Consider the following 24,469-nt stretch of genomic DNA (forward strand, 5'->3'; position numbering starts at 1 on the left):
CATGGTGGCATTTGGGAGCAATGACCCACCTCTAATTCAAGAGTTCTGGCCCACAGCCCTTTGTGATTAGACTGGCAAGTCTGTTCAGTGCCAGATTTTTCCACAGCACAACATTCTAGATGCACAGACAGTGGCAACTCAATACCTGTGAGACGTTTGGAGCCATCAACTTTTTGAACCCAGATCTGCACTGCCCAACATTCAGGTGTCTGGAGGCAGCTGGTGTAGCCTCCATTTACTCAAAATCCTGGACAATGAGAATTTGAAACTCAGCTTTTTTATTAAAGATTTGGAGAATATACAGAAACACTGGAACAATCAGGGCAGCTGGTAGGTTCTTAGGAGCTGACCCCCTACACTTAAACAGATTTCAGATAAAACATTCTGTACAAGGAGCATATGTCACATAATGCATGTAACTTACAAAACATTCATTAGGAATTACCCCCAGACCCAGAATGGACCCATTTAAGCCTGACTTAAGCAGACAGTTACTTTTGACCTAACTGGGAGTTTTAACTGTTTATGCTAGGACAGAACTGAGGGTCAGTGAGGTTGTAGAAGAACATATGAGTAAGAATTAATGGTTGTCCTTGAAAGCAAATTACTGTACTTGATCAAGGGGGCTCAATTATATGCATTGAGTTAGCCAGAGGTGGAAAGTGGAGTAGGCTGATGGGGATGGGAAAGGAGGAATATTTTGTCCTGTTAACGCATCTGAGAACAAAACTGCATTTTTCCAAGATCTCCAAGGAGCTGTGAAAAAACTGTTGAGTCACATTAAGGAGGCAAAACATTGCATGCATTGGCAGCATTTCAGAGATGGGTGTCGTATAGCTTATCAGTGATAAAAACCAGAGGTAGGCTTAAACGTAGGAAACATATTATGATGTAGTAAACTAGCCTTTGATTTGGGTTGACTAGTAACCTGCTTTTATCCTTTAAGACTGAGAAGTTAGGTATGGCAGTGGATAGAAAACGGTCTGCCTCCTTCTTAGACGATGGATATCTTTAACAGAGGCCAGAACTAAATATGAATGTTAAATAAACTTGGCAGTTACAGGTTTAAGTTTCCTCTTCCTTGCAGGGAGGAAGGCCCTCTGGTGTTGTGACAGCATCTCTCACTTATACTATATACCAACAGCCTTGTGCATCAAATTTGCTCTGATATCATTTACATTAGCCCTAGTTTAAAGAAATTGTTTTCTGGCGCAAGTACATTTATGGACCATTTCCCTTTTCAAGGCCATCTCTGGAATGATCAGAGCATCTCTCAGACTCAAGAAGTCTTCAGAACAATGAAGGATTTGGGTCAGTTCATAGGTGTAAAACCTACAGAACTCCAGTGAGGCTAAGGGAAGGCATGTTCTTTCTTGGAAGGATCAGCTCAGTGTATCAGTCTGTCTGGTTTTCAGGGAGATGGGGGTGGAGTGCGGGGAGGGATGGTAATGGGGGGCCTGGGAGAGCCTCAAATCCTCTACACCACAAGAGGAATAGTACAGATGAACGAATGCAGTTTCATGCACCAACACTTCAGAGGGGTTGCTGGGAGGCCACTGGATCCTCAGTATTCAATTCTGCTCCAATAGAACATAGTGCAGATAAGAACCCAGAACTATAAAGAAAAAAAACAAAAAAAACGGACGTTAAATAATGAAGAAAGCAGATTTAAAAAGAGAACATGCAACAATCCCATTGTCTGATGACATTTCAGCCTTTCAGTGGATCAGGTCAGGGATTTCCATCACCAAATCCACCCCCAGTAGCCACAGAAGGTTGCAGTCTTCACACAGGAGCCAACTCTTCAATACAAGGGTTGAGCTGGAGCAGGACAAGCTATCTGCAGCTAAGCACTATGCTCCACAGCCTATGTATTGATTTCAGTCTAGAGGTTGCTCTTGAACTTTTTGCCATGACTATTTATTTCTTAGGTAACTATTTCTCATCATGAATAGCAAATACTCCAAGTCATGTATTTTTCTGCTCTCATGACAAACCCAGAGCTTTGAAGTGGCCACATGAACGTTTCCAGCAAGAGTAATTGACACTTTTCTGTGAGCAAGCCTTGAGAGCTGCACAAATGTTGGCAAAGAGCAAATAAGAGGAGTGGTGAATACCCAAGTGAACATCTGTTTGCATTAACAGCAGCAAACTTTTTTGGCAACATTCATCACCTACCCCTAGGCTAAGGTGGGGGAGTTCATACTTATTAGCACACTTAACTACTTTCACTTTGTGGGCCATGGGATCAGTCCACTGACAGAGGCTTTTGATTTGCAGAGTTAAAAGAAAGTGAGTTAGCTATACAGTACAGAGATTTTATTCTGAACATCAGCAGGGTGCACTTATGGGGATTAGGCACAATTGCTATTAATTTCTCAGCATGTGGAGGTCAGATCAGAACTCGTGATCTTCAGAACACAACCTTACTTAAAGGAATAGAGCTAAAGCAGCTTAGCCTGCAGACTGTCCTTCAAGGCAGCCCACATCCCTTACCCTGCCCCCAAGTCCATTCCCAACTCAGAATGTCCCTATGGTTGGATGCAGAGCTACTTGTTCTCCAGGGATCTGTCCTTTCACCAGTGCCAATCCCCATTTCTCCTCATGTTGAGTTGAGGGACGGGGAAGAGAGAGCAGATATTAGGTACTCACAGTCCAGCAGAGAATGGCAAAGCCAAACCAGGCAACACCCCAAGCATGTCTGTTCATTGGACCAGAGATAATGTCATAGCAACCCTGTGGGAGCAGAGCCAATAAGCAAGTCATGACCAGAGTTTGAGCTTTTACCAACTATGTTACAAGCTCAGATCTCTCTTGGAGAGAGGTGGGGTTCTCATTCTCCAAGAACCACAAGCAAACTAGCTAGTTCAGTGTTCATGACATTAACAAGTAAGCTAGAACATGCTTTGGTTGCAGTGCAGCCACCATGGTCAGAATATTCAACTTGGTCTTAAGAGCTCACAGTTGGCAACCCACCCTGGGGCTCTGTCATCTCCCTGACACAAGAGGAAGAAATAGATCCAGATTATGGCTTTATATTCCCACCAGAAACAGATCCCTCAAATACTTCAGGCTAACTCACTGTATTAACTATGCCTTTCACTCCAAAAATCAGCAGAACATGAGCTTTCTGTTTTGCCAGAGGGAATATAGCTGGAGACGACAGCCCTCTGCTAAGCTGCTAGAAGCTAAGGTCACCTGAAATTCCTCATAACCCCCACCTCCAAACATGCATCTTACATGCAGTTAGCAGTCTCTCCCTGGGAACAGGCTGCTCCACTGACTGGACACTGCCATTCTGCCTGCCCACCATGCTCCCAAAAAACTGAGCAAGGTACAGTTTACCATGCACTGCACCGCAGCAGGTTGCTAGCATTTGAGAAAGGGATCAAAGAATTAACAGTCCCTTTTAAGCCATAGACATTGGCAAAAGCTTCCCACATAGTGCCCTAGCAACATGGATTTGTCCCTTCCCACCCCTAGAATGGGGCCCTTTGGGTAGGTTAAGAGAGTTTAGTTACAAATGACTGGTGCTCAGCCAACACTGGCTACTATACCAACCCTCTTGGTCATGAAGCCAGACACCTTCAGAATGCAATTCCTTTGGGTACTATTGTCCTTGGCTGGCATCTTATACCAGTTCCACTGTGACAGCACCCCTCTATTGTCTCCTGTGTCTAGGGGCCTACCAAATTCATGGTCCATTTTGGTCAATGTCATGATCAAATATTTTAAAAATTGCAAATTTCATGGTTTCAGCTATTTAAATTGAAATTTAACAGTGTTGTAATTGTAAGGGTCCTGACCCCAAAAAGAAGTAGGGGGAGTCCACAAGATTATTGTAAGGGGGGTTGCGGTATTGCTACCCTTACTTCTGCACTGCTACTGGTAGCAGCACTGCCTTCAGAGCTGGGCAGCTGGAGAGCAGCAGCTGCTGGCTGGGATCCCAGCTCTGAAGGCAGTGCTACTGCCAGCAGCAGTGTAGAAGAAAGGATGGTATGGTATGGTATGGTATGGTATTGCCACCCTTACTTCTGCACTGCCACTCTCCACCTGCCCAGCTCTGAAGTCAGTGCAGAAGAAAGGGTGGCCATACCATGACCCCGTAAAATAACCTTCTGACCCAAACAAGAGTTGCAGGGAGGTCACAACCTGCAATCTGAGATACTCTGGTCTCCCCCATGAAGTCTGTATAGTATAGGGTAAAAGCACACAAGAGACCACATTTCACATGGGGAGACCAGATTTCATGGTCTGTGACATATCTTTCATGGCTGTGAATTTGGTAAGGCCCTACCTAAGTCTGAAATATGAGGAATGCTCCTGTACTACTCTGTCCTGGGCCAGTGATGTGGACAGGAAACTACAGAAGTTTCTCCTCCTCAGAAAGGCTTTGGGAACCAACAGATCTATCCTGTCCCCCTAGTATGCCATAGGCTTCCAATCCCCATTGTGCTTCAGTTGGCATGCTGCCCCCATCCCCATGAGATAATCCAGTGCTTAATTTGTGCTAGGGCTGAGCCCTGGCACCTCTTGGCTTGGCAGTTCATAGCCCCAGCACCTCTGGGCTTGCTGCATCAGTCATGAATGTAGAAGAATTGCTTTAACCCTGGCACCTCTTTTCATTACAAATGAACCATTGAGATAAACCCACTAATCAATGAGAATGACAGTAAAAGCGGAGCGAGATTCTTGCCTTATTATTATAGTAGCCGGAGACGCCCAGTTTGCAGCCATCCAAGTTGATTGGAATTCCTTGGACATCCATGACACAGCACTGGCGTGGCCAGGGGAACTCTGAGTCACTGTTCCTGCTTCTGAACACAGACATGTAGTTCTGCCAGTCAGAGGGGCCATTCACCCCACAGCACTGATTCTGGATTTGAGAGAAGAAAAAGAAAATTGAGATCCCCCTGCAACGCAGGGCTACAAGCATTATACAGGAGCTGACATCCAGTCCTCAGTGGTTTCCCCCCTTTCTCTGTCTCTCCTTCCCCCACCCTCCCACCCCCAGAACAGTGACTAACTTGCATCACACCAGGCATAAAACAGATTTATAGGAAAAGTAACATGTTGACAGATATTTCAGGGGCCTGAAGTGTCCTTTGATGCACCGGCACCACTGGGATGCTGGAGGTTAGGCAGGGCCACATCTAAGATTCAAAGCCAGATTCTAGCATTCTTTTATTACTGAAAGATTCTAGGGTGATAATGAGAAATTCCAGAGCTGTGTAATCTTTAGTTATATGAGTACTGGTCACCTGTAGCATGAGGCGGTCCCATGTCCTGGTGACACCTTCACTCATCCACTTATCATCATTGTTGGCTGGCTCTGGGTTCTGATACTTTTCCAACATTTGCTTCAGGAAGAGATTGGGTGTGAACTACAGGGCAAATGAGAGAGCGCACACACATGATGTTATTAGATTCACAGAATCCAAGGCCAGAAGGGACCACTGTTATCATCTAGTCTGACCTCCTGTATAAACACAGGCCAGAGAACTTCCAAAAAATTATTTCCAGAGATGTTTTAGAAAAAAAACCAAAAAAACCCCCAAAAAACGTTGTCTAGCTTCAACTTCCCATCATTGGATTGTGTTATACCTTTCTCTGTTAGATTGAAGAGCCCATTAAATATTTGTTCTCCATATAGATGATACATTCTATAAGTAAGCCATCCTTTAACCTTTTCTTTATTAAGTTAAATAGACTGAGCTCCCTGAATCTATCACTATAAGCCATGTTTTCTAATCCTTAAATCATTCTCTTGGTTCTTCTCTGAGCTCTCTCCAATTTATAAACATCTTTCTTGAATTGTGGGCACCAGAACTGCGCACAATTCCAGTGATCGCACCAATGCCAAATACAGAGGTAAAATAACCTCTCTCCCCGACTTGCCATTCCCCTGTTTATGCACCCCAGGATTGCATTAGCCCTTTTAGCCAAAGTCACACTGGGAGCTCATGTCCTACTGATTATCCACCATTACCGACAAATCTTTCTCAGAGTCCCTGCTTCCCAGATTAGAGTCCTCCATCCTATACATATGGCCTATATTCTTTGTTCCTAGATAGATATATTTAGCCATATTAAAATGCATATTGTTTGCTTGTGCCCATGTTATTAGATGCCTTTCTGAATTGAGTAGGTTTTCTGCTTCATTAGGATTAGAGAACCAGCAAACAGTTTTGGACAACTAGGTTAGTTTGGAAGTCTTCCTCCTCCAACCTGAGATGCTAGGAGTTAGAAAACAGGACTCTGGTATCTATGGGTTTTCTGATGTTCCCAGAGTCTGACAGCTGAACATGTTCTCAGAAGAGTTTGCCTCGGAGGAGGCAAGGGAAGAAGCTGTTTGTTAGTGTCTGAAGGTTTGTTTGGAGCCAAGTACTACACACACACACACACACACACCTTTTTCCAACAGCTGTAAGAACCTACATGGGTCTCTCCCCTACACTAGTAATGCTCAAATGGTAGGACCAGAGGTCTTCCATCATTAACACCTACAATAGCATTGTCCATCTGAAAAGTGTGTCATGATCCAGTGGCCTCAGTTAATAGACAGACTTAGCTTGCATAACAAAAGTCTTCTTTCCTTGACCCCCAAGTTATGGAATTACACATGCCCCTAGGAGACTAGGCCCTCTCTTCACTGGTTCAGTAGTATCCATTACTGTCCACTCTCTAGACAGCCCTCCCCAGGTTTCCACTCTGCCCTAGCTGCATTGTATGCTTAGAGCTTTGGCATTTTGTGGACATGTTCAAACATCCCACCTCCATCCTACTCTTGAGAGAACATGCATGGGAAACCACCACTCACAAAATCACGATGAGTTGCTGCTGTGATGCAAGAAGCCACTTCAAATCCATATGTGACCAACATCAGAATGATATACTGGGAAAGAAGCAGAGCAGAAGGTACAGTTAGCTCTCCAACCTGGGTCTATTCTCACAACACGCTGTATTTCAAAGTGTGGTGTTACATCATCAGATTCAAGGTCTTTTGGAGCAGGGTTCCTTCTCCATCCCACCCTGTGGGCATTAACCTCCACCCGTACCCTACCTGAACAACCCTGAGACTCAGAATTAAGTTCCTCCACCACGAGAGTCCCATTCATCCAAGTTCTACCCTGTTGTTAACGATACATTCCATAATCTGGATTTAAGGGAAGCCCTGTCATTAGTGAGTGATTGTCTTATTCCCTGGAGCACAAGGGTTCATATGCTCATTTTATTTGTATTCTGCCTAATGGCACTCCGACTGATCTGATCATCAATAGTGCTGTCTTATCCTTCTTAGGAAGCAGCTACATTCTTTGCCCCACCGATATCTTGAGAGTGCAAGTTTGAGGTTCATTACAGGGTGTAGAAAATTAGTTATGTTAACAGTCTCAAAATTTGTTTCACAGAATTTCTGGATTGCTCTTTATGCTGTAGGCACAGATCAGACTTCTCCACTCTGCTTCTTTAATAGAGCTTCTGAAGAAGCAGATAAGAAGCTGAATAATGATCTGTTGACTAAGCACATGAACATCATTTTAGCATTGCCTACGGCTTGTCCAACAACTCCAAGATACTTCCCAGCTGTATAGATGTTATGAAAGGTGAAGTTTCCTCCAGAAGTGATTCAATCTTACTTTGAAGTTCAGTAACCTAGGTAGAGGTATCAATATTTGATGCCACCCAGCAGCAAATGAGGACACAAGCTTGAGTGGTCAGTTGGAATTTACACTGTATGACCATGTCAAATAAGTTGTTCAGGATTCTGCTGGTGACTCAAAGACCAGTCAAGGCATTTGTACCTCACCTGTAGCCACATGCTGCCATATTAAGGTATCCCAAAGAATGGTGAGACTATATTGTCTAAAAACCCAGACAACTTTAATACAGCCACAGTACTTCCATTGCAATGTTTGCCTCCTCTAAACCTGGTGACAGGCACCATAACCCACCACAAGACCACCATTTCGATTCCTATTCCCTCAGAATCTCTCTCTCAAACCAACCCAGATAACGGCGGAAGGGAAGCTTGTTATGATATGAACCCCCTACTGGGCTCAGTTCAGTTAATAGAGAGCCATTTCCCTCCTTTTCCCTATTGATTTTCCAAGATTACTTTCCCCCTCAATAGAACAAAGCTGAGGTAGCAAGTGCCAAATTGTTCTTAAGGGAACAAGGTTCAGTCCTCTTGGTCACCTGCAGTCATGGGTTTGAGTTGTGGCTTAGTTACCGTGGAAATAGTCCCCACACTCATGTCCTTCTTCCTGTTACAGATTCCTTTTGGTTGTGGACAATATGGCTGTTCTAGGTGTCAAAGAGGAAAGGGGTGGCCTTTTAGCCACATTGGGCCCTAATGCCATTTAAGGCCTGGGCAACTACAACCCAATCTTGAAGTTAGCTGTGTTCAACAGCTCGTGAGCACGGGGGTCAGAAGATTGGGATAACATGATCTTAGTCCATTAACAACCTGTGGACTAATATTGCTCCACTTACCGCCAGCAGCATCGTCCGGTTTGACTTAATGACTCCAACGATGCCCAGGACAGATAGATTAAAGAGAGCAAAGCCAACAAAGATGCCAATCCAGGCCGCACCATAGATGTCATCATTATTAGTGGCTTCCAGCAGAGGGTACAGAGTCTGCTGATCCGACACGAAGAAGATGCACTCTGCTGTCAGCGCAATGCCGCACATCTGAGAACCAGAAGTCAGACTCCCATCAGGTCAGCCCAAAGCAGTACCACAGTTATGTCCAAGGAGAGCTTCTATTAATCACATTCCTTCTCCAGGCCCACATGCAAGGCACAAACTTCTCAGTGAGACCACTCTCTCCCCACAGGCCCACAATCCATTGTGTTCTGTCCTCCCATGGGAGTTGGAAACATAAAACCCACTGAGTGCGGGCCCTCTCTTCCCCAGGCCAGCACAGATCATACCTGCTGGGCTTGTCTTAAAACAAGATTTGGGGCATTCCTTTAAGAACGGCATTAACATAGCCCTTCCTGTCACTGTGAGAAGGAGCTGGGCTGGAAAGAGGAGTTCAGAAACCAGGGATCTTCCCTCTAGAACCCATGGCACAAAAGCTTGTTCTTTTAAATGTGCTGTTGCTGCCCGTACTTCCTACCAAACCAGGTATCCTTACCCATCCATCCCTTGCAGAATTCATTTGCTTGCACAACTCAGCCTGGACCTTGACCTCTCACCTAGCCGTGCACTTACTTTATAGACTGAAGTGGTAACATGAAGATTGACCCCATTGCTAGGCTGTGTCTTTTATTACACTTCATCTGAGGAGGAGTGAAGAGCCCCTAAAGAAACCATCTCTCCACCTTCACAGCCTCAGATCACTTACCCCAATAATCACATTGCCAAGAATTAGTAGGGCTTGGAAAAAGCGCACTCCGTTATCACCTTTCGCCATCTTCAGCTCCTCATGCAACCTGGACGGGGGAGGAAAGTGTTCAGGACACACAAGTCTCACAGGTTTATTCTAGAAATGGGATGTTATCCCTGAGGAAAGCTAGACAGAACCCCACAAGCCCCCACATACACTCTTCTCCACCGCTTCAAGTTTCAGAAGGGAAGTGTCAGTGCTGGGGAAAGTTATCTCGTTAGTAGTCTGAGCTCTCCCAGTCATCCAAGTGGCAGGGAGATCAGCAATAATTGTGTGGGCTGCTGGAGATGGTTGGGGCCTTGCCTACACTAGGATTTTTACCCACCAGCTGGCAGCACCACAGTGCGAACCTGTAGCATAAGCATTATTCCACTGATGCAGCTACATCACGGCTACAGTCCCCGTGTATACCATGAAAGACAAGGCATAAGAGTTAGAGTTGGATGGACCCTACATAGGTCTTCACTGAAGACGTCTGTTCCATCCCAGACAGCTATTCACCCTGTAACCTCTCCCCCATAATTGCACTACGTGAGCCACAGTTTTCTGTTGGCCACTTCTGCTTTGTCATAAACACCAAGCATGCTCATTTTCCTATAGTGCTTTGGGTCCAGGTCAGAGATATCTGGTCTAATTGCATACTAGCAAATCACAGCAGTCTAGTCTAGGGCTTTGATCTCTAGCTAGTATATACATTCCTGTGACTTCTTTCTTCCCAATTCATACCTACTGGAGAGGTCATAAGCTCCTTCTCCAACTGTGTACTTCAGGCTATGGCTTCTGTCTCTGAAGCAGTGCTACTTCCTTTGGTTTCCACAGGAGATAACCTGCAGCAAATCTGATCTAGTGTCTTTCTAGTGAGACACACCCAGGTTGGGAACTAAAGCTACCCTAAAGCACTCCTTACAGAGAGGGCATGAAGGAGGAAGTTGAGTCACTAGCAGCAGAAACATGGCGTACTAGCTTAGTAGCATTCCAGCTACATTCTCAAAAACTCTCTACCCTGCATTCTAGTCCCAGGCTCTCACATGGAATTCACTCCTCTCCAGTGAGCTGCATGGAGGCATCCTCCACAAGGTCAAGAACCCTGGAAAAAGACACGTCTAGATTCTTTATCTGATGGGAAGGTGATGAAAACCCCTCCTTCAAGGGGGACTGAGTTGGGAGGGAAAAAAAACAGCTGTGATTGTAGGGAGCTGCACAAAACCCGAGCTGTCAACAGAAGCCTAAATTAGGCCTCATCCGTACCAGCTTCTATACCAATGGGACAGGGGAAAGATTATGAGCTGACAAGATAACAAGTCCACTCCTGGAATGTCTACACTGGCAATTTCTTATTTGAGTTTCCATACTGTTGTAAACCCCAGAGGGAAATGTTAGTAATGTTAGTATAGACAAAGCCATACAGTCAAATATTAAAGGGATGCAATGTTACCCTGCATAGGAAAAGCTGGGCTGAGAAGAAATGCACACCTGATGATCTCTTCCTCTTTACTAAGCCCTGGTCTCCCTTCCCACAGGCTTCCTTAGGTCCACTGAACTGCAGTGGGGCAACCAACAAGTCACAGGAAGTTCTCTGGTGGACCAAGCATGGAGACACCAATAGAAAGGAGGAGTCCAGTGACACCTTAAAGGCTAACAGATTTATTTGGGCGTAAGCTTTCGTGGGTAAAAAAGCCCTCACTTCTGCATCTGCTTATGCCCAAATAAATCTGTTAGTCTTTAAGGTGCCTTGTTGTTTTTGTGGATACAGACTAACACAGCTGCCCCCTGATAATAGAAAGAACAGTCACCTAAGCTTCCATTACCTTCCTCTACAATAGCTTTTCTAAGGCAATTCTTACACAAATGGCAAAAGACAACCAGAATTCCATGCAGCTGCAGCAGTGGTGGAGTTGCTAGCACAGACAGACCTTGGGCATTTTTACCACTTCTCTATGGACGCTTCACCTGTAATCCTACTGTAACGTAATTGGGTGTCTACACGAACCAAGCACAGTGCTGCAGACCTGCCAATCTCAAATTGGACACTGTTCCTACAGTTTGGTTTAGCCACTGTCTGGTGTATGCACTTGTACATAAGATAGAAGAGGAGTTTTTAGGAAGCCTCAAGCTCTGAGGACAGTGTAGTTTTAAAAGAACCTCACACAGCCTTTCCTTAGCCAGCTGCCTGGCAGGAAACCGAGTGGAAGGGAAGAAAATCATCCCTACTAGAACCTGAACAGCTCTCTGCCCACTTCATGGGAAAGAGATGGTTCTAAGCTCAAAGGAGGCTTTTTCTGGACCAGATTGTTGTGGGTCAGTGCGGCTCTGGGGCATAGGTTGGACATGGAGCTAGATCCAGATAGGGGCTTAAGGGTTGCAATTCTCAGTGTTGCAGCACTGAACGTTTAGGTCTGTTACCACCAAATAGAATCCACAAGCTCTGGAGCCGGTACCCAGGCTCCCTGTACAATGGATAGGGATACAATGGACAGAGGCTCCTAAGGAAAGGATCCACAAAAGCAGCAGGGCTGAGTAGGTAACCACCTAAGCTAGCCAATGGGAAAATGCCGAGGAGTACTGCACTCAGCCTAGGGCTGGGAGGGAAGCACCTCTCTCTGCTAGGGATTGTCAGATGTGGAGTCACGTGCCAAAGCCACTTTTTGGAAGAAACTGGGCAGAGGAGGAGGGGAAGTTTGTAGCAGCTCCCTCCTTATAAGCTTTAGCCCAGTGATTAAAGCACTCACCCAGGATGTGGGGGAGACACAGGTTCAAGTCCCCCCCCTGCCCAAAGGGAAAGTGTTCAAATTGGGGGCTCCCATGTCTCAGGTAAGTGCTCTAACCACTGAGCTCTGGGCTACTCTGATGTCTGGGCTCCCTCAGTCTCTCCTGTTGAAGCTGCCCCACGAGGTGTGAAATAAATATTGGGCCGGAGCAGGAGTGAGAATAACTCTATAGGGAGTGCCCTAACCCCTTGAAATGCTGGTCCAATTCCCTGCTCTACATTAGGCAGAGCAGGGAATTAAACATGGGTCTCCCATATTGCTGGTGAGTGCGCCAACCACTGGGCCAATGGTTCTAAGAGAAGCCACCTCCTCTCCGCCAGCCATGGTGAGTTTAAGGGTGCTCTGAGCACAGTCACTGGGTCAGGTCTGCAGGGGAATGCCTGGTTTGAGGATCCTGCTGTGTCTAAGGTGTAAGATAGGCACCTAGGCTGAGGTGGCTGGATGCATTCTCTAGCAGAAACATAGGCAACTTGGAGACTTTAAAGGTGAAAATTCAGGCTCTTGGGGTCCTAAAGGCCCAATAGAGTTAGGCAGCAGCTGAGCAAAGGGGTGGAGGATTTCAGTGGTGTCTAAATGTGGGTGTAAAGTGCTTAAGTCCTCATGTGGAACTAGCCCCAGGTTATTGCAGACCAGCCAGTTATTTGAGGAATCTTGCTTAGGATGTGTCCTCTCAGCCACACCCTCACCTCCTATGAGCTAAATGCCTTCTGCAAACTCTGGATATGCTGCATGTTCTCAGAGCCTCCTCTATTGGCCAGATCCTGCCTGCCCCAAGCCTGCTACTGCTGTGTGCACACATGCCCAAGAGAAGCTCCAGGACTTCCACAGAAAGGAAGGGTCAACTTTCAAAATACCTGCTTTGGGGGCAGGTATATAGTCATCACCACTCGTATGCCAGCTGCCTAGTTACAGAATCCTAGTAACATGATAGAGGCACCAGCCCTTTACTAGGGAACATGAAGTTACAAGGAGAATAAAGGCTGAATAAAATAAAAAAATGCAGAGACAAAGAAGGGAGAGAACCTTTATTAGAAGGCATTATAACAACAGTAACATGGGGCAGCATTATGCAGTGCATTGAACACCAGTAGGAGTCAGAAAGCCCTGAGTTCTCTGTCCAACTCCACCACCATTTCCTAATGTGACATCAAGAAAGTTACTTCCTCAGTTTCCCCATGTGACATGGGAAATAGCACTCCCCTACCTTTGAAGAATGCCTAGTTGAGACTGAAAACCATACTAGGTGCCATGACAATGTCTGGACCTACTGGGCAACCAGAGAACCTCTCCTCTGAAACAGATGAGCTATGAATGCCCTGGGACTTCACATGTCCCAAATCAGCCCATTCTAAACACTTCAGAGCAGGGACAAATTACAAGTGAGAGCAACTAGCACAGCACTTGCTATGTTAATGCACCTGCAGAGGCAAGAGAAGAAACTCTGCATGTTAGTCTTCGTTGAAATGCACATGTGTAAGCGTAGGGAAGACCTCAAATCTACATTGATCTGGAATAGTAGGAGGGCCTTCTTCTCCCATATCTGGCAAAGAGATGGATGCCAGCACCTTCTGTCTGTTGTCTTTAGTCAAGGGTGTCCAGAGGAGGGGTTAAGTCTTTTATATAAAGCAAGTTTTTGTATTGGTTTCTAACCAACGCAAGTTGCCTCCAGTCCAATTGAAGGCAGGGCAAAGATAGGGCTTCACCTAGGACCCGAAGTGCTTCATGTATTATGTCTATATGAAACAGAAGGAAAGCCAGAGGTTGGATTTCCTCCCTCTCAGGGGAAATCTAGACCCTCAGCTTGAATGGAATCATTGTTGTCAGTTAAGTCAAATGATAAACTCTTGCTAGATTTCAGAGTAACCACATCAAGAGTATTGCAGTTCTAGGTGTAACTGTTCAGTAGATATCACTTGAAACCCCTTTGTTGTCCCCCCGCCCCAACTGCACCCTATGTTTTCCCTCAGCTGTCCCACCAGCCACTCCCAAAATGTAGCTATGACCTAGTTCCTCTCTCTCCCTAGAGCATGTAGGACTAGGTAAGTTAGTTAGACTTCAGCAAACTATGGGCAGGTCTGTGCTTTCTGTGCCCCATAAGCTGCACTAGGAATGGGCTTGGCCTATACTCCCTCCCCCTACACACAACAACAGGCTGTGATAGACCCATAAGGCCAGTGGGAGAAGTGGAAAGGATGCACTGAGAACTAAGCCCATTAGTGTTTTGGTGCCTAAACCAAGCCAGATTTTCAGAGGAACCAAGCAGCCACATCTCTCATCTAGCAGCAGCTTCAGCAAGTCCAGCTCAAGACAGTTTTTAGTCCTCCATTATACTTAACTCCTGTGCTAGAAGTTGACAACCTGATTTATTCCCCATAAACTGGACAGTGAAATGGATAAGGGTGTTTGTGCTCAGCACTCCAGGTAACTCTCGCTGAACACCAATACTGATGACTACAGAAGAAACTGGGCATATAGCCTTGTCTTCTGCAAGACACAAGACTTTCATTCTGCAGGCACTGCCACTTAAGTGTGGGTGGGTGTCACATCTTTTCTTCTTGCCCCACCTCCAACTTGCCCATCACATTAGTGCTCCCCTCAGAATAGCCACAAGGCGAATGCACTACCAGTTCTCTCCTCACACCCCCTCCCTCCCATTTTCATGGAGCTGCTCATGTATCACATTCTTAATGAGTGCAGTAAGAGGCTAGAGATAAGGGACCCGGTCGTTTTACTGAGCAATTTCATGTACGGTTTACCCATCATTCAATCCAAGGTGCCTATTCCAAATGCATCAGCAGTGACATTCAGAGTCATTCATGAACAAACCAACCAACCAAGCCTGACAGCAGCAGAAAGATTTGGTTCACCCATCCAGCACTAACCTGATTCATCTGAAAGGTGCAAGGACCACACCTGCCACTTCTCTAATTAACAAAGCCCAGATTACAGAGCATTTCCCTTCCAGCCTTAGAAAAATGTTTTCACTCGTGTGAGGATAATGAGAGACTTCAGCCAAATACCAAGGTGTGTCTCTTAAAGCCATTTCTCAGCCTAACCATGGAGGGTTACTGCATTCTGCCTCCTTGATGCATTCAAAATAAGAATTCCACTCTTGTATGCAGCGGTACAGCTGTGTGGGTCCCAGGATGTTAGAGAGACAAGGTAGGTGAGATAATAGCTTTCATTGGACCAACTTTTGTTGGTGAGAGATAGTTTACACAGAGCTCTTCTTGACTCAAAGAAGAGCTCTGTGTAAGCTCAAAGCTTGTCCCTGTCACCAACAGAAGCTGTAATATTTTTTATTAGACCCTTGCCCCTCTAAAGTCCCATTCTGAACAGCTGCTAAAGGGTAATTGAGGGCTGACAGTAGGGGAGACAAGTTTTCATTAGACAAAATGACATTTTAGTGGAAAAAGCCTCGAGGACCTTGACAACTAGTCTCCATAATTTAAGCTATTACCTAAAGATGAAGGGAGAGAGAGAGATGATCTTATGGATAAAAGTTTAGCCACCATATAGAATACTTTAAACATTGTGGATGAAGTGGGATTTTTGCCCACAGAAGCTTAAGCCCAAATAAATCTGTTAGTCTTTAAGGTGCCACAGGATAGACTCCTTGTTGTTTTTGTGGATACAGACTAACACTGTTTTTTTAAACCAGATTAACACTGGTTAAAAAAAAAAAAACTCTATAGGAGCTGAGCATTTTACAAGTGTTGGTTTGCCCTTAGGAACTTTGCTGTCTTTGAACGACCTTACAAACTACAAGCTCCTCCAATAATTTCACCCACCACTGAAGTGAAACAGCAGCTTGTTTAACAGCACTCAAACATTAGAAATTTAGGAAAGGAAGAGTAGCCAACCAGTTATTTCAGACCACAGTGATGAAACAGCCTCACCAAACAAGCCTCAGCCAAACTTACTAATTAAGTCTCCTTTAGAGAGAAATTGTTTGCTATGAAAGCATGCTTGTCAGAACACTAGAGTGCCTGTTAAATTATCCAGAGCAATCAGCTAGGAAATAAAGTTGGGATGAACAATTATTTTCTTCTCTCCCTCATTAGCTTTATGGAGCCAAACCAGAAGAGGGTCTCTCCCCTCTACCCCTTTCAGAAGAAGAGTAAGTGTAAAGCTCACACTTTAGCTGTGACCCTTACTTCCTGCCCCCCAGATATGCTGGCAACACATTGCTCTCCTTTTTTCTAAATGTTAATATCCCTTCAAGAAGCAAATTAAAGGGATAATACAGAGTAGGCAGCCTGCAGGTAGAAAAGAAAAGCTACTTAATAAGCTCTTGCAGTTAATTCCACCCAATTACTAAACACCCACTCACTTCTAGTGCTAGAGAACTAAAATAAACCATTAACTCTGAAAGCCTCCTTATTTATTGTGTCATACAGCAGTAGCTTGAATACCTCATTAAAAGGATACAGCAATTTACTCACCTTCTTTACTGTGCTGCTATCCCACAGAAACTCAACCACACCTGTAAAGCTAAGCAAGCCCCCCTGTAACTCAGCCTGTCTTTAAAGGACCCTGAGTGCTTGGGGAAAGTGGTTTTGATTGGTGGGGTGTGCGACACATGAGAGGAATCTGTTTCTAGCCAAACCTGTTCCTGGGTTGGGATGGGAGCAGAAGGTGTCTCTCTGATTGTAATGGAATGTGGTTGTACTGAAAATACATGCACTAAAGTGTTTCCATTATTCTAGTCTATTGGAGTGGACAGGTGACTCACTCCTATGAGATCTCTGAACTTTAGAAAGGATGGGTGAATAAGTACATAAATGTGAATATTACTGACTGATGAACTGTTGTTTTAATGACTATCCGGTATCCCAAAGAAAATACTCTGACTGGAAAGGAGAGAAGGGGTTTTTAACAAATGTTTTCACATAATCCTGCCCTGAAAAAAGAGGAGTGGGGAAAGAAAGAAAACCCCCACTAAACTGGGCTTGCATCCTGCTCTGTTTCTTTATGATCCATATTCTAGATGCCAGAAGCTGGGAATGGGCAATAGGAGATGGATCATTTGATGATTATCTGTTCTGTTTATTCCCTCTGGGGCACCTGGCACTGGCCACTGTCAGAAGACAGGATACTGGGCTAGATGGACCTTTGGTCTGACCCAGTATGGCCATTCTTATGTTCTTATGACTATGAATTACTAGAGAACTAGTAGGATTATGATATCACACTTGGGCATTGATCCTGCACATGCTTAACTTTGCACATGATGAGTAGTATGTAAAGTGCATAACGTTAAGTATACGTGGAAGTCTTTGTGGGATCACTGAGGGAGCAAAAGCCGGTTCACTGAGAGGGGAGAGGGCCGAGGAGCATTTGAGACAAAAGATGTCTTTGTTTAAGATTCATAAGCCCCTTCCCTTCCACTCAGTTAGGGTCTATGAAAACTCACGATGTACATTTCTGAGAATGCCAGCTACTGGGATGACTATATTTGACCTTCTTCATATTTTTACGTTAAAAAACAAAGAGGGGGGAAAAGCCTTGGGGATGGAGGTGCATGGGGCCCCAATCTTTCAGGACCTCTTTATGCATCAAAAAGAACATAAATGGGCACAAACTAAATTTTTCAACAAATCCTCAGTAAGTCACCTTTAAAGTGCCTTAAGGAATGAGAATTGTGAAAGGCCTTAACATTCTGGGGGCCTCCCCTCCAGATATCTAATCAGGGTCTCTAAACAATCAAAGAAAAGCCCAGCTTCTAGAGAATGCAGGCCAGGTTTTTCACAGAGTCCTGTGCATGCTGGACAGGACTTCAGTAGTTTAACCTGGGCTCTGTGAATACCCACCTTTTGCTGTCAGGAGAACCCCCATTAGACTGTCACAAGGCCAAGTGAAGAACTAACCAGCTGTTCCATATAACCACTGTTCTTGTGACACCTGGGGTAGATTGGACAAGGGGGAAGTGGGGAAAAGAAAGCATTAAGGAGAAGTGTCTGCTACTTGTTTTGTTAGGGGGGTAAATGTATGAGGAGATGGGAGTGTTTGGTTGAGAGAACAGTTCCCTAGAGGAATGAGGCAAAGTCTGCACTTCAGAGAAAGTTTCCCTGATTAGAGGACACTTTAAGTGGCATTGAGGTTTATGCTGTTACCAAAGAATTCATAGCAAGATTTAAAATACTTACGCTCCCTAGAAGCAGATTCTAAGCCCAACTGAGTTGATTCATCCCCCTGGTTCTTTTGTAGTACTGGAGAGAAAATGAGTGGCATGCAGTTTATTGGTCTGCTCTGCTCTACTGGACATGAAAGATCCCTGGGTTATGGGCATGCGTCTTGGCTTCACAGACCTGCCAAGTTATATGTGCAACAGCAGCAGCTAAATGCAGGGGTCCATCTTTTGGCTGCAGTGGTGATAGTTTGCTACAGACCAGGGGGAATACAGGAGGACAATAGTGAGGATAGAAGGGAAATGGAAGCTCCATCTCTTGCCAGAATGAGGCAGAAAGTCTGGCTTGGGAGAGCAGGTGAGGAAAGCGTCTGCCTTGGAAAAAAGGAGGAGAGGTCAGCTTTGTGGAGAGCTGGGGCCAGCCAGTCACCAGCATGAAGAGAAGCTTTCAAGAAAGTGCTGGTGAGTGTTTGTTGTTTGACATAATCCCCAGTCAAGGGCTTGCAGACAGGTTGTAACGTTAATCCTATCTTGAGTTGGAAATGAGGGGAGAGATGGAATTCAGTCCTTTGCTGTCACTGTTGTTTGTCCAGTGACAGCTTTCTGTCAAACTGGCTTAGCAGGCTGATAGGGAGATAGCTGGAGCAGATCAAGAAAGAATTTTGGTGTCCGAAGGAGAAGCAACAGAATCTTTTTTTAAAAAACAAAGGTCAGTTTGAGTGTGCGCACTTGCACAGCCACAGGCATGTACATACAAACACATACACACAGGTGACTGCACATAGAAATACATGCATGTGCATACACAGATGCAGCCCCCACATGCACGTACCTGCTCAGATCTAGCCATCCGCACACATGAATGTGCACAGACACACACAGATCCGGATGTACACGCACATGCACATGCACAGACATACACATAGGTAGGTACACACACAGGCATGCACATCTGCATGGACTAACACATGTGCGACCCACAGGGTGAAAGTGTGTTGTAGGTTTCCTGTGGTGCCTGGTGCACACAGGATCTGAGTCTGTTACAATGCCAGCTGGGTAGCAATGGCTCTTTAGCTCAAGCTGCAGCTGCTTGTGTTCTTTCACGCAGGAGGCCCCTAATTCAATCCCTGGTGTGCTGGCCAAAAAGGCCGCGGTCACATGTGCGATGCACCCATTGCTGTAGTCATAGGCACATAAACATATTGACCTTCAGACTGGGAAATCTGCAATTGAATGAGCCTCAGATTGCTCAATGTCCCAGCTCAGTCCCTTGGGGCCACTTTAATCACCTGGTAGCCAATGATTTTAGTTTATTGGTCATTTAGTGTGTGATGTGATGGTTAACTAACATGTTATGCCATATATAATCATTGTATGCTAACTAGATTTAAATTATAGGCTTATAGAAGTATAAGATTGATCAGTAGTTAGAAAGGATAATTATGTATTAGGTATGTCAGTAAGCTGTGCTGAAATGCAAGGGCTACAGGCTGAGGCCTCTAAGATTTTAGCTCAGTGCAGGGGTGAAAATGGGCCGGTATGAAGCCAGTACTGGTAAGAAGCCAGTACCGGCCCGTATGCAGCCAGTGTTAAAGTGCTTCTGCAGCAAAGGTCCCTGCTTAAAGCTGCCCCTTCCCCAGCTCCCCTCGCCATCGGTGGCCCTGCCCCTACTGGCAGGGTCGCCGACGGGGAAAACAAAAAGGGGCAACGATGTTAAAGTGCTGCGACAGCACTTTAATGTCGTTGCCCCTTTTGCCTCTCCCAGGCCACTAACGGCGGGGCCAAAGGTCAGCTGCTCCGGAGCTGGCTATTTAAAGAGCCCCAGGCCTTTTTAAATCGCTACCGCAGCCCCAGGTGGTGGGGGCCAGGTGGCGTGGATGGGCTGGCTAGGGGATGGTGACCCAGCAGCCCCGCCCGAGGGCCCACCTCTTCTGGGGGCTAGAGCCACCCCTATACTGATAAGAATTTATTATTACTTTCCCCTCCGGCTTAGCCATACTAGGCTATAGGCTTAAGAAACACTTGACATAAGTAAGGACCAAAGAATGACCCTATGCCACAAGGTTATGGGAAAAGATGTACCAATGGATGATATTACAAGAAATTAACAGCAAGAGTAATTTTTTGCTTACAAGCATGGGCAATTGGTATAAGAGGCTTGGGGAAGCTAAGCCTCCCCAAACGGGGCAAGAAATGCCAGCTGCAGCACACCTCCCTTTGGAGGACTGCCAGCCTGCCACCTTGGGAGCGCTGCTGATGGAAGATCCCGAGAAGTGGGAGGGCCACTAGTGCCCGGACTGTGGCCTCGCCACTCCAGCTCCACCCTGCCCCCACTCTGCCTCTTCCCACCCCCGCTCTGCCTCTTCCCTCAAGGCCCCGTCCCACCTGCCACCCACTCCTCTCCACTGCCTCCCCCAAGATCCACCTCCCCCACTGACGCCAGCAAAACTAGAAAATGTTCAAGATTGGCATATGCACACAGGTTAGGTGCAGGGCGTGTTGCATGTGGGAGAGGCAAGAGGTTGGACTGAAAAGTGCTTGTTGAAAAGGGAAGAAAAATGGTGAAATATTTTGAAATTGTTTTCTTTTTGCAAGGTTTGAAATGGATCAATTTTTCTTTTCTTTTCTTCTTTTTCCAATATTTCCCCTCATTTTTTTAAAATTTTCCATTTTCAAAAAAGATGGGAAAAGAAAATAGTTCAGTCATTTTTGAAAGGAAAAAGTCAAAAGAAAAATGAAAAAAATAAAAGAAGGGAAAAGGAAAAACAAGAGAAGAGGAAAAAAGGAAAAGATGGGAGGGCGGGGAAATGAAAATCTAAAATCTCCAAAAAATGAAAAAAAATAACTAACAGTCTAGATATTTTCATTTCTGATTTGTATCTAAAAAAATTAAAAGGTTAAAAAATATCAAACATTTTCCACAAAAAAGTCATTAAAAAAAAAGCCATTTATCAAACAATAACAACAAAACCAAACAGAAAACCACACCAAGCCTTTTTGTAGGAAAAAATTCAACCAGCTCTATTACCTAAGGGTTTGTTCACGGGACATGAATGTGCTGTGTACACAGCACGCTTCTGTATTAGGTGGAAGCAGAAGGAAGTGTCTTGTGAAAATGAGGTCTGTCACTGAGAGAGAAAACATACCTGTGGGCAACAGGGTACTCTTAAGAGGTGCCCCAGAACTTGGAACAATATTGCCTGCTTTTTAAAATTTGCTTGGGGAAGGGGGCGAATATCAGAGGATGTCATAAACTGAGCATCCAGCCAGACTATCACCTTGCTAAAGATCAACCCAGGTGGCACTCGATCTGCAAGGAGGCTATGTCCCTTTGGGATCTGTCATTATGATTATGACGACTTATAATACTTAGTCCTGCCTTGAGTGCAGAGGACTGGACTAGATGACCTCTCGAGGTCCCTTCTAGTCTTATGGTTCTATGACATAGGTGCCAACTCCAGGACTGGAGCACTCACAGAAAAAAATTAGTGGGTGCTTAGCACCCACTGGTAGCCTAACTCCCCTTCCTTCCTCCCGCCCACCAGTGGTCCTGCTGATCAACTTCTCCCCTTCCCTTCCAGTCATAGGCATCGATTCAATGGGTGCTCCAGAGCTGCAGCACCCATGGGGAAAAATTGGTGGGTGCTCAGCACCCACCAGCATCTCCCCTTCCCAGCCCATCTCCACCTCTGCCTCCTCCCCTGAGTGCCCGCTTTTCCCCCCTAGCTCCCAGTGCTTGTGCCGCGAAACAGCTGGGGAAGAGGTGGAATCAATGGGGCCAGTGCCTGGGGCAGAACAGGGACAGGAAGAGGCAGGGCAGGGGTGGGGGTTTGGGGGAAAGGGTGGAGTGGGGGCGGGACCTGGGGCAGAGTGAGGGTTGAGCAACCCCTGGGGAAACTTGGAAGCTGGCACTTGTGGATGATGATCTGCAGCAGAATGAAGATTACAAACAAACCCTATTAGACTGCATGGGTAGTATCAATGAGTCAGCCTTGCTATTGAGCTATGGAGACATGGACCCTTCCTCACCCTCCTGCTGCCTTTGCTTCCATGCCGTGCGGCAGCTAAACATCCAGAGAGTGTGACCTCACATCAGGAGAATGGAAGCAGCTGGCCAGATGAACAAGACCTCGTGAGTCTGCCTCACTTCCATGTTAAGAAGAGAAGATGAACCATCACCTCTCGCCCATGGTGTGGATTACATTTGCAGCTCTGCATGGGAAGATAATAAGGATGATCAGATCTCATGCTTTAGAGCATCAGCTGGTCACACAAGGAATCAGGAAGGACCTCCTTTGCCCCAACCCCACACACAATGGGCCAGGTACTTTATAGGTTTTTCTTCAACTGCTGAAGCCTAAGGTATTGGCTAACTCACAGGCAGGATAGGAGACCTGATGGACAAATGGTCCGATAGGGTACAGGAAATCTTATGTTCCTAGGTGTGTAACTGCAGTGGTTACTGATCACTTACACAGGTTAAACTGGGCACTATGGCTGAGTTTTCCTGGGGCTGGGGGAGGGGCTTTTTTGCTTTCCTCTGGGGCACTGAGCAGAAGTCACCTGTTAGGGTCACCTGACGCTCCAACTAAAATCCATGAGGGAAGATTCTGAATTAAGCAGTGTTCTCTCTCTAGAGCCTTCTCACCCTTTTAGACTAAGGCTTCCCTACAATGCTGTAGCAGGGTAAAAGACTTCAGCATATCTGAGGAATAAGGCCAATTGTCTGGGTCGCCATGTCACCTAATCGTGTTCTGAAAGATCTGAGAGCTGCACGCTTTGCCAGCAGAGTTTACATTTTATTAAGTATCTCAATCATCTTCTCCAAAAGGGGGCATTATAAGGGATCTCCAGACTCAAATTCCTTCTCTCCAAATGGCTCCAGCTCCCTGCTCACATTTCCAGGTGCACTGGGAACAGCTGCGTCCAGTCCAGCGCTCACCCTTCCTCCTCTAACCCAATTTCACTATGAGGCTGGCTGCATCTCATGCTTGTCCTGCTTACACCAGCCAAGTGTCATGGCTGTGTAGCAGTTCTTTCCAGAGAAGAGGGGAATTTCTCACAGCTGCCTCTGCCTCTCTCACTGCATGTGTGTGTCAAAGGTGAGGATGCAGGTTTTTCTGAGAAAGATGCTTACGGAACCAACTGGAATTCAAACTCTCCCTGGCCTGGCTCTAGATCATCCTCTAAGCCAGGGGTGGGCAAACTTTTTGGCCCAAGGGCCACATTGCAAACTGTATGAAGGGCCGGGTAGGGAAGACTGTGCCTCCGCAAACAGCCAGGCCCCTGCCCTCTGTCTGCCCCCTCCCACTTCCCGTCCCGACTGTTCCTCTCAGAACCGCTGATCCATCCAGCCCCCTGCTCCTTGTCCCCTAACCACCCCCTCCTGGGACGCCCACCCCTAACCGCCCCCTGGGACCACACGCCCTATCCAACCCCCCCATCCCCTGACTGCCCCAACCCCTATCCACACCCCCATCTTCTGACAACCCCCCTTCTGGGATTCCCACACCTATCCAACCGCCCCTGTTCCCCATCCCCGGACCACTCCCCTCCAGAACCTCCACCCCATCCAACTGTCCCCTGTTCCCTGACTGCCCCTTAGGACTCCCTGCCCCTTATCCCCCTCACCCCCTTACCATGTGGCTCAGAGCAGCAGGAGCTCACAGCCCTGCTGCCCACCTAGAGCCAGTCACGTCACCCATGCTGCCCAGCAGGAGCTGCAGGCCAGAGCGCTGGCGGCGCAGGGCACTGAGGTTGCGGGGGTGGGGGATAGCGGGGGAGCTCCCAGCTAGGAGCTCAGGGCTAGGCAGAATGGTCCCGTGGGCTGGATGTGGCCCGCGGGCCGTAGTTTGCCCACCTCTGCTCTAAGCTCATATCCACTCATTCCACTCATCCTATCCTGGTTTTCTCTTTGGCCTCCTCCTCAAGGCTCCTCGTAGTGGGCAGGGTCATACTTTCACTTGAGTTGCCCCTCCTTTTGGAAAGATCACCACTTCTGTACCTTCTAGCACTGGAGACAGAGAAATAACTGTAATGCATGGATGATATATGAATGAACACCACCCAGGGAGATCAGGAGAACAGGACTCCATCCCTAAAATGTTTACCAAATACTAGTGAGTGCAGAGAGACAAATAGCATACCATTAGCAATAACTATGAAGCTAATTATACT

The 24,469-nt window shown here is 46.2% G+C and overlaps 1 protein-coding gene across 2 annotated transcripts; it reads right to left on the minus strand.

Moving 5' to 3' along the window:
• Positions 1–1,479: 1,479 nt before the first annotated feature.
• On the minus strand, positions 1,480–16,694 carry UPK1B (uroplakin 1B). Of its 2 annotated transcripts, none has more exons than XM_032775985.2 (8): positions 16,608–16,694; positions 9,353–9,440; positions 8,494–8,694; positions 6,821–6,895; positions 5,262–5,384; positions 4,697–4,876; positions 2,653–2,736; positions 1,480–1,615 (listed from the first exon to the last, which is right to left on the minus strand). In XM_032775985.2, the coding sequence occupies exons 2-8, from the start codon at positions 9,419–9,421 to the stop codon at positions 1,565–1,567; spliced, it is 783 nt and encodes a 260-aa protein (XP_032631876.1). In that variant the 5' UTR covers positions 9,422–9,440; positions 16,608–16,694; the 3' UTR covers positions 1,480–1,564. The 2 variants fall into 2 exon arrangements, with proteins under 2 accessions (XP_032631876.1, XP_032631877.1); XM_032775986.2 differs by lacking the exon at positions 16,608–16,694 and adding an exon at positions 10,121–10,202.
• Positions 16,695–24,469: the final 7,775 nt, after the last annotated feature.

Source organism: Chelonoidis abingdonii, chromosome 1 (genome assembly GCF_003597395.2).
Source record: "Chelonoidis abingdonii isolate Lonesome George chromosome 1, CheloAbing_2.0, whole genome shotgun sequence".
NCBI classification, from domain to species: Eukaryota; Metazoa; Chordata; order Testudines; family Testudinidae; genus Chelonoidis; species Chelonoidis abingdonii.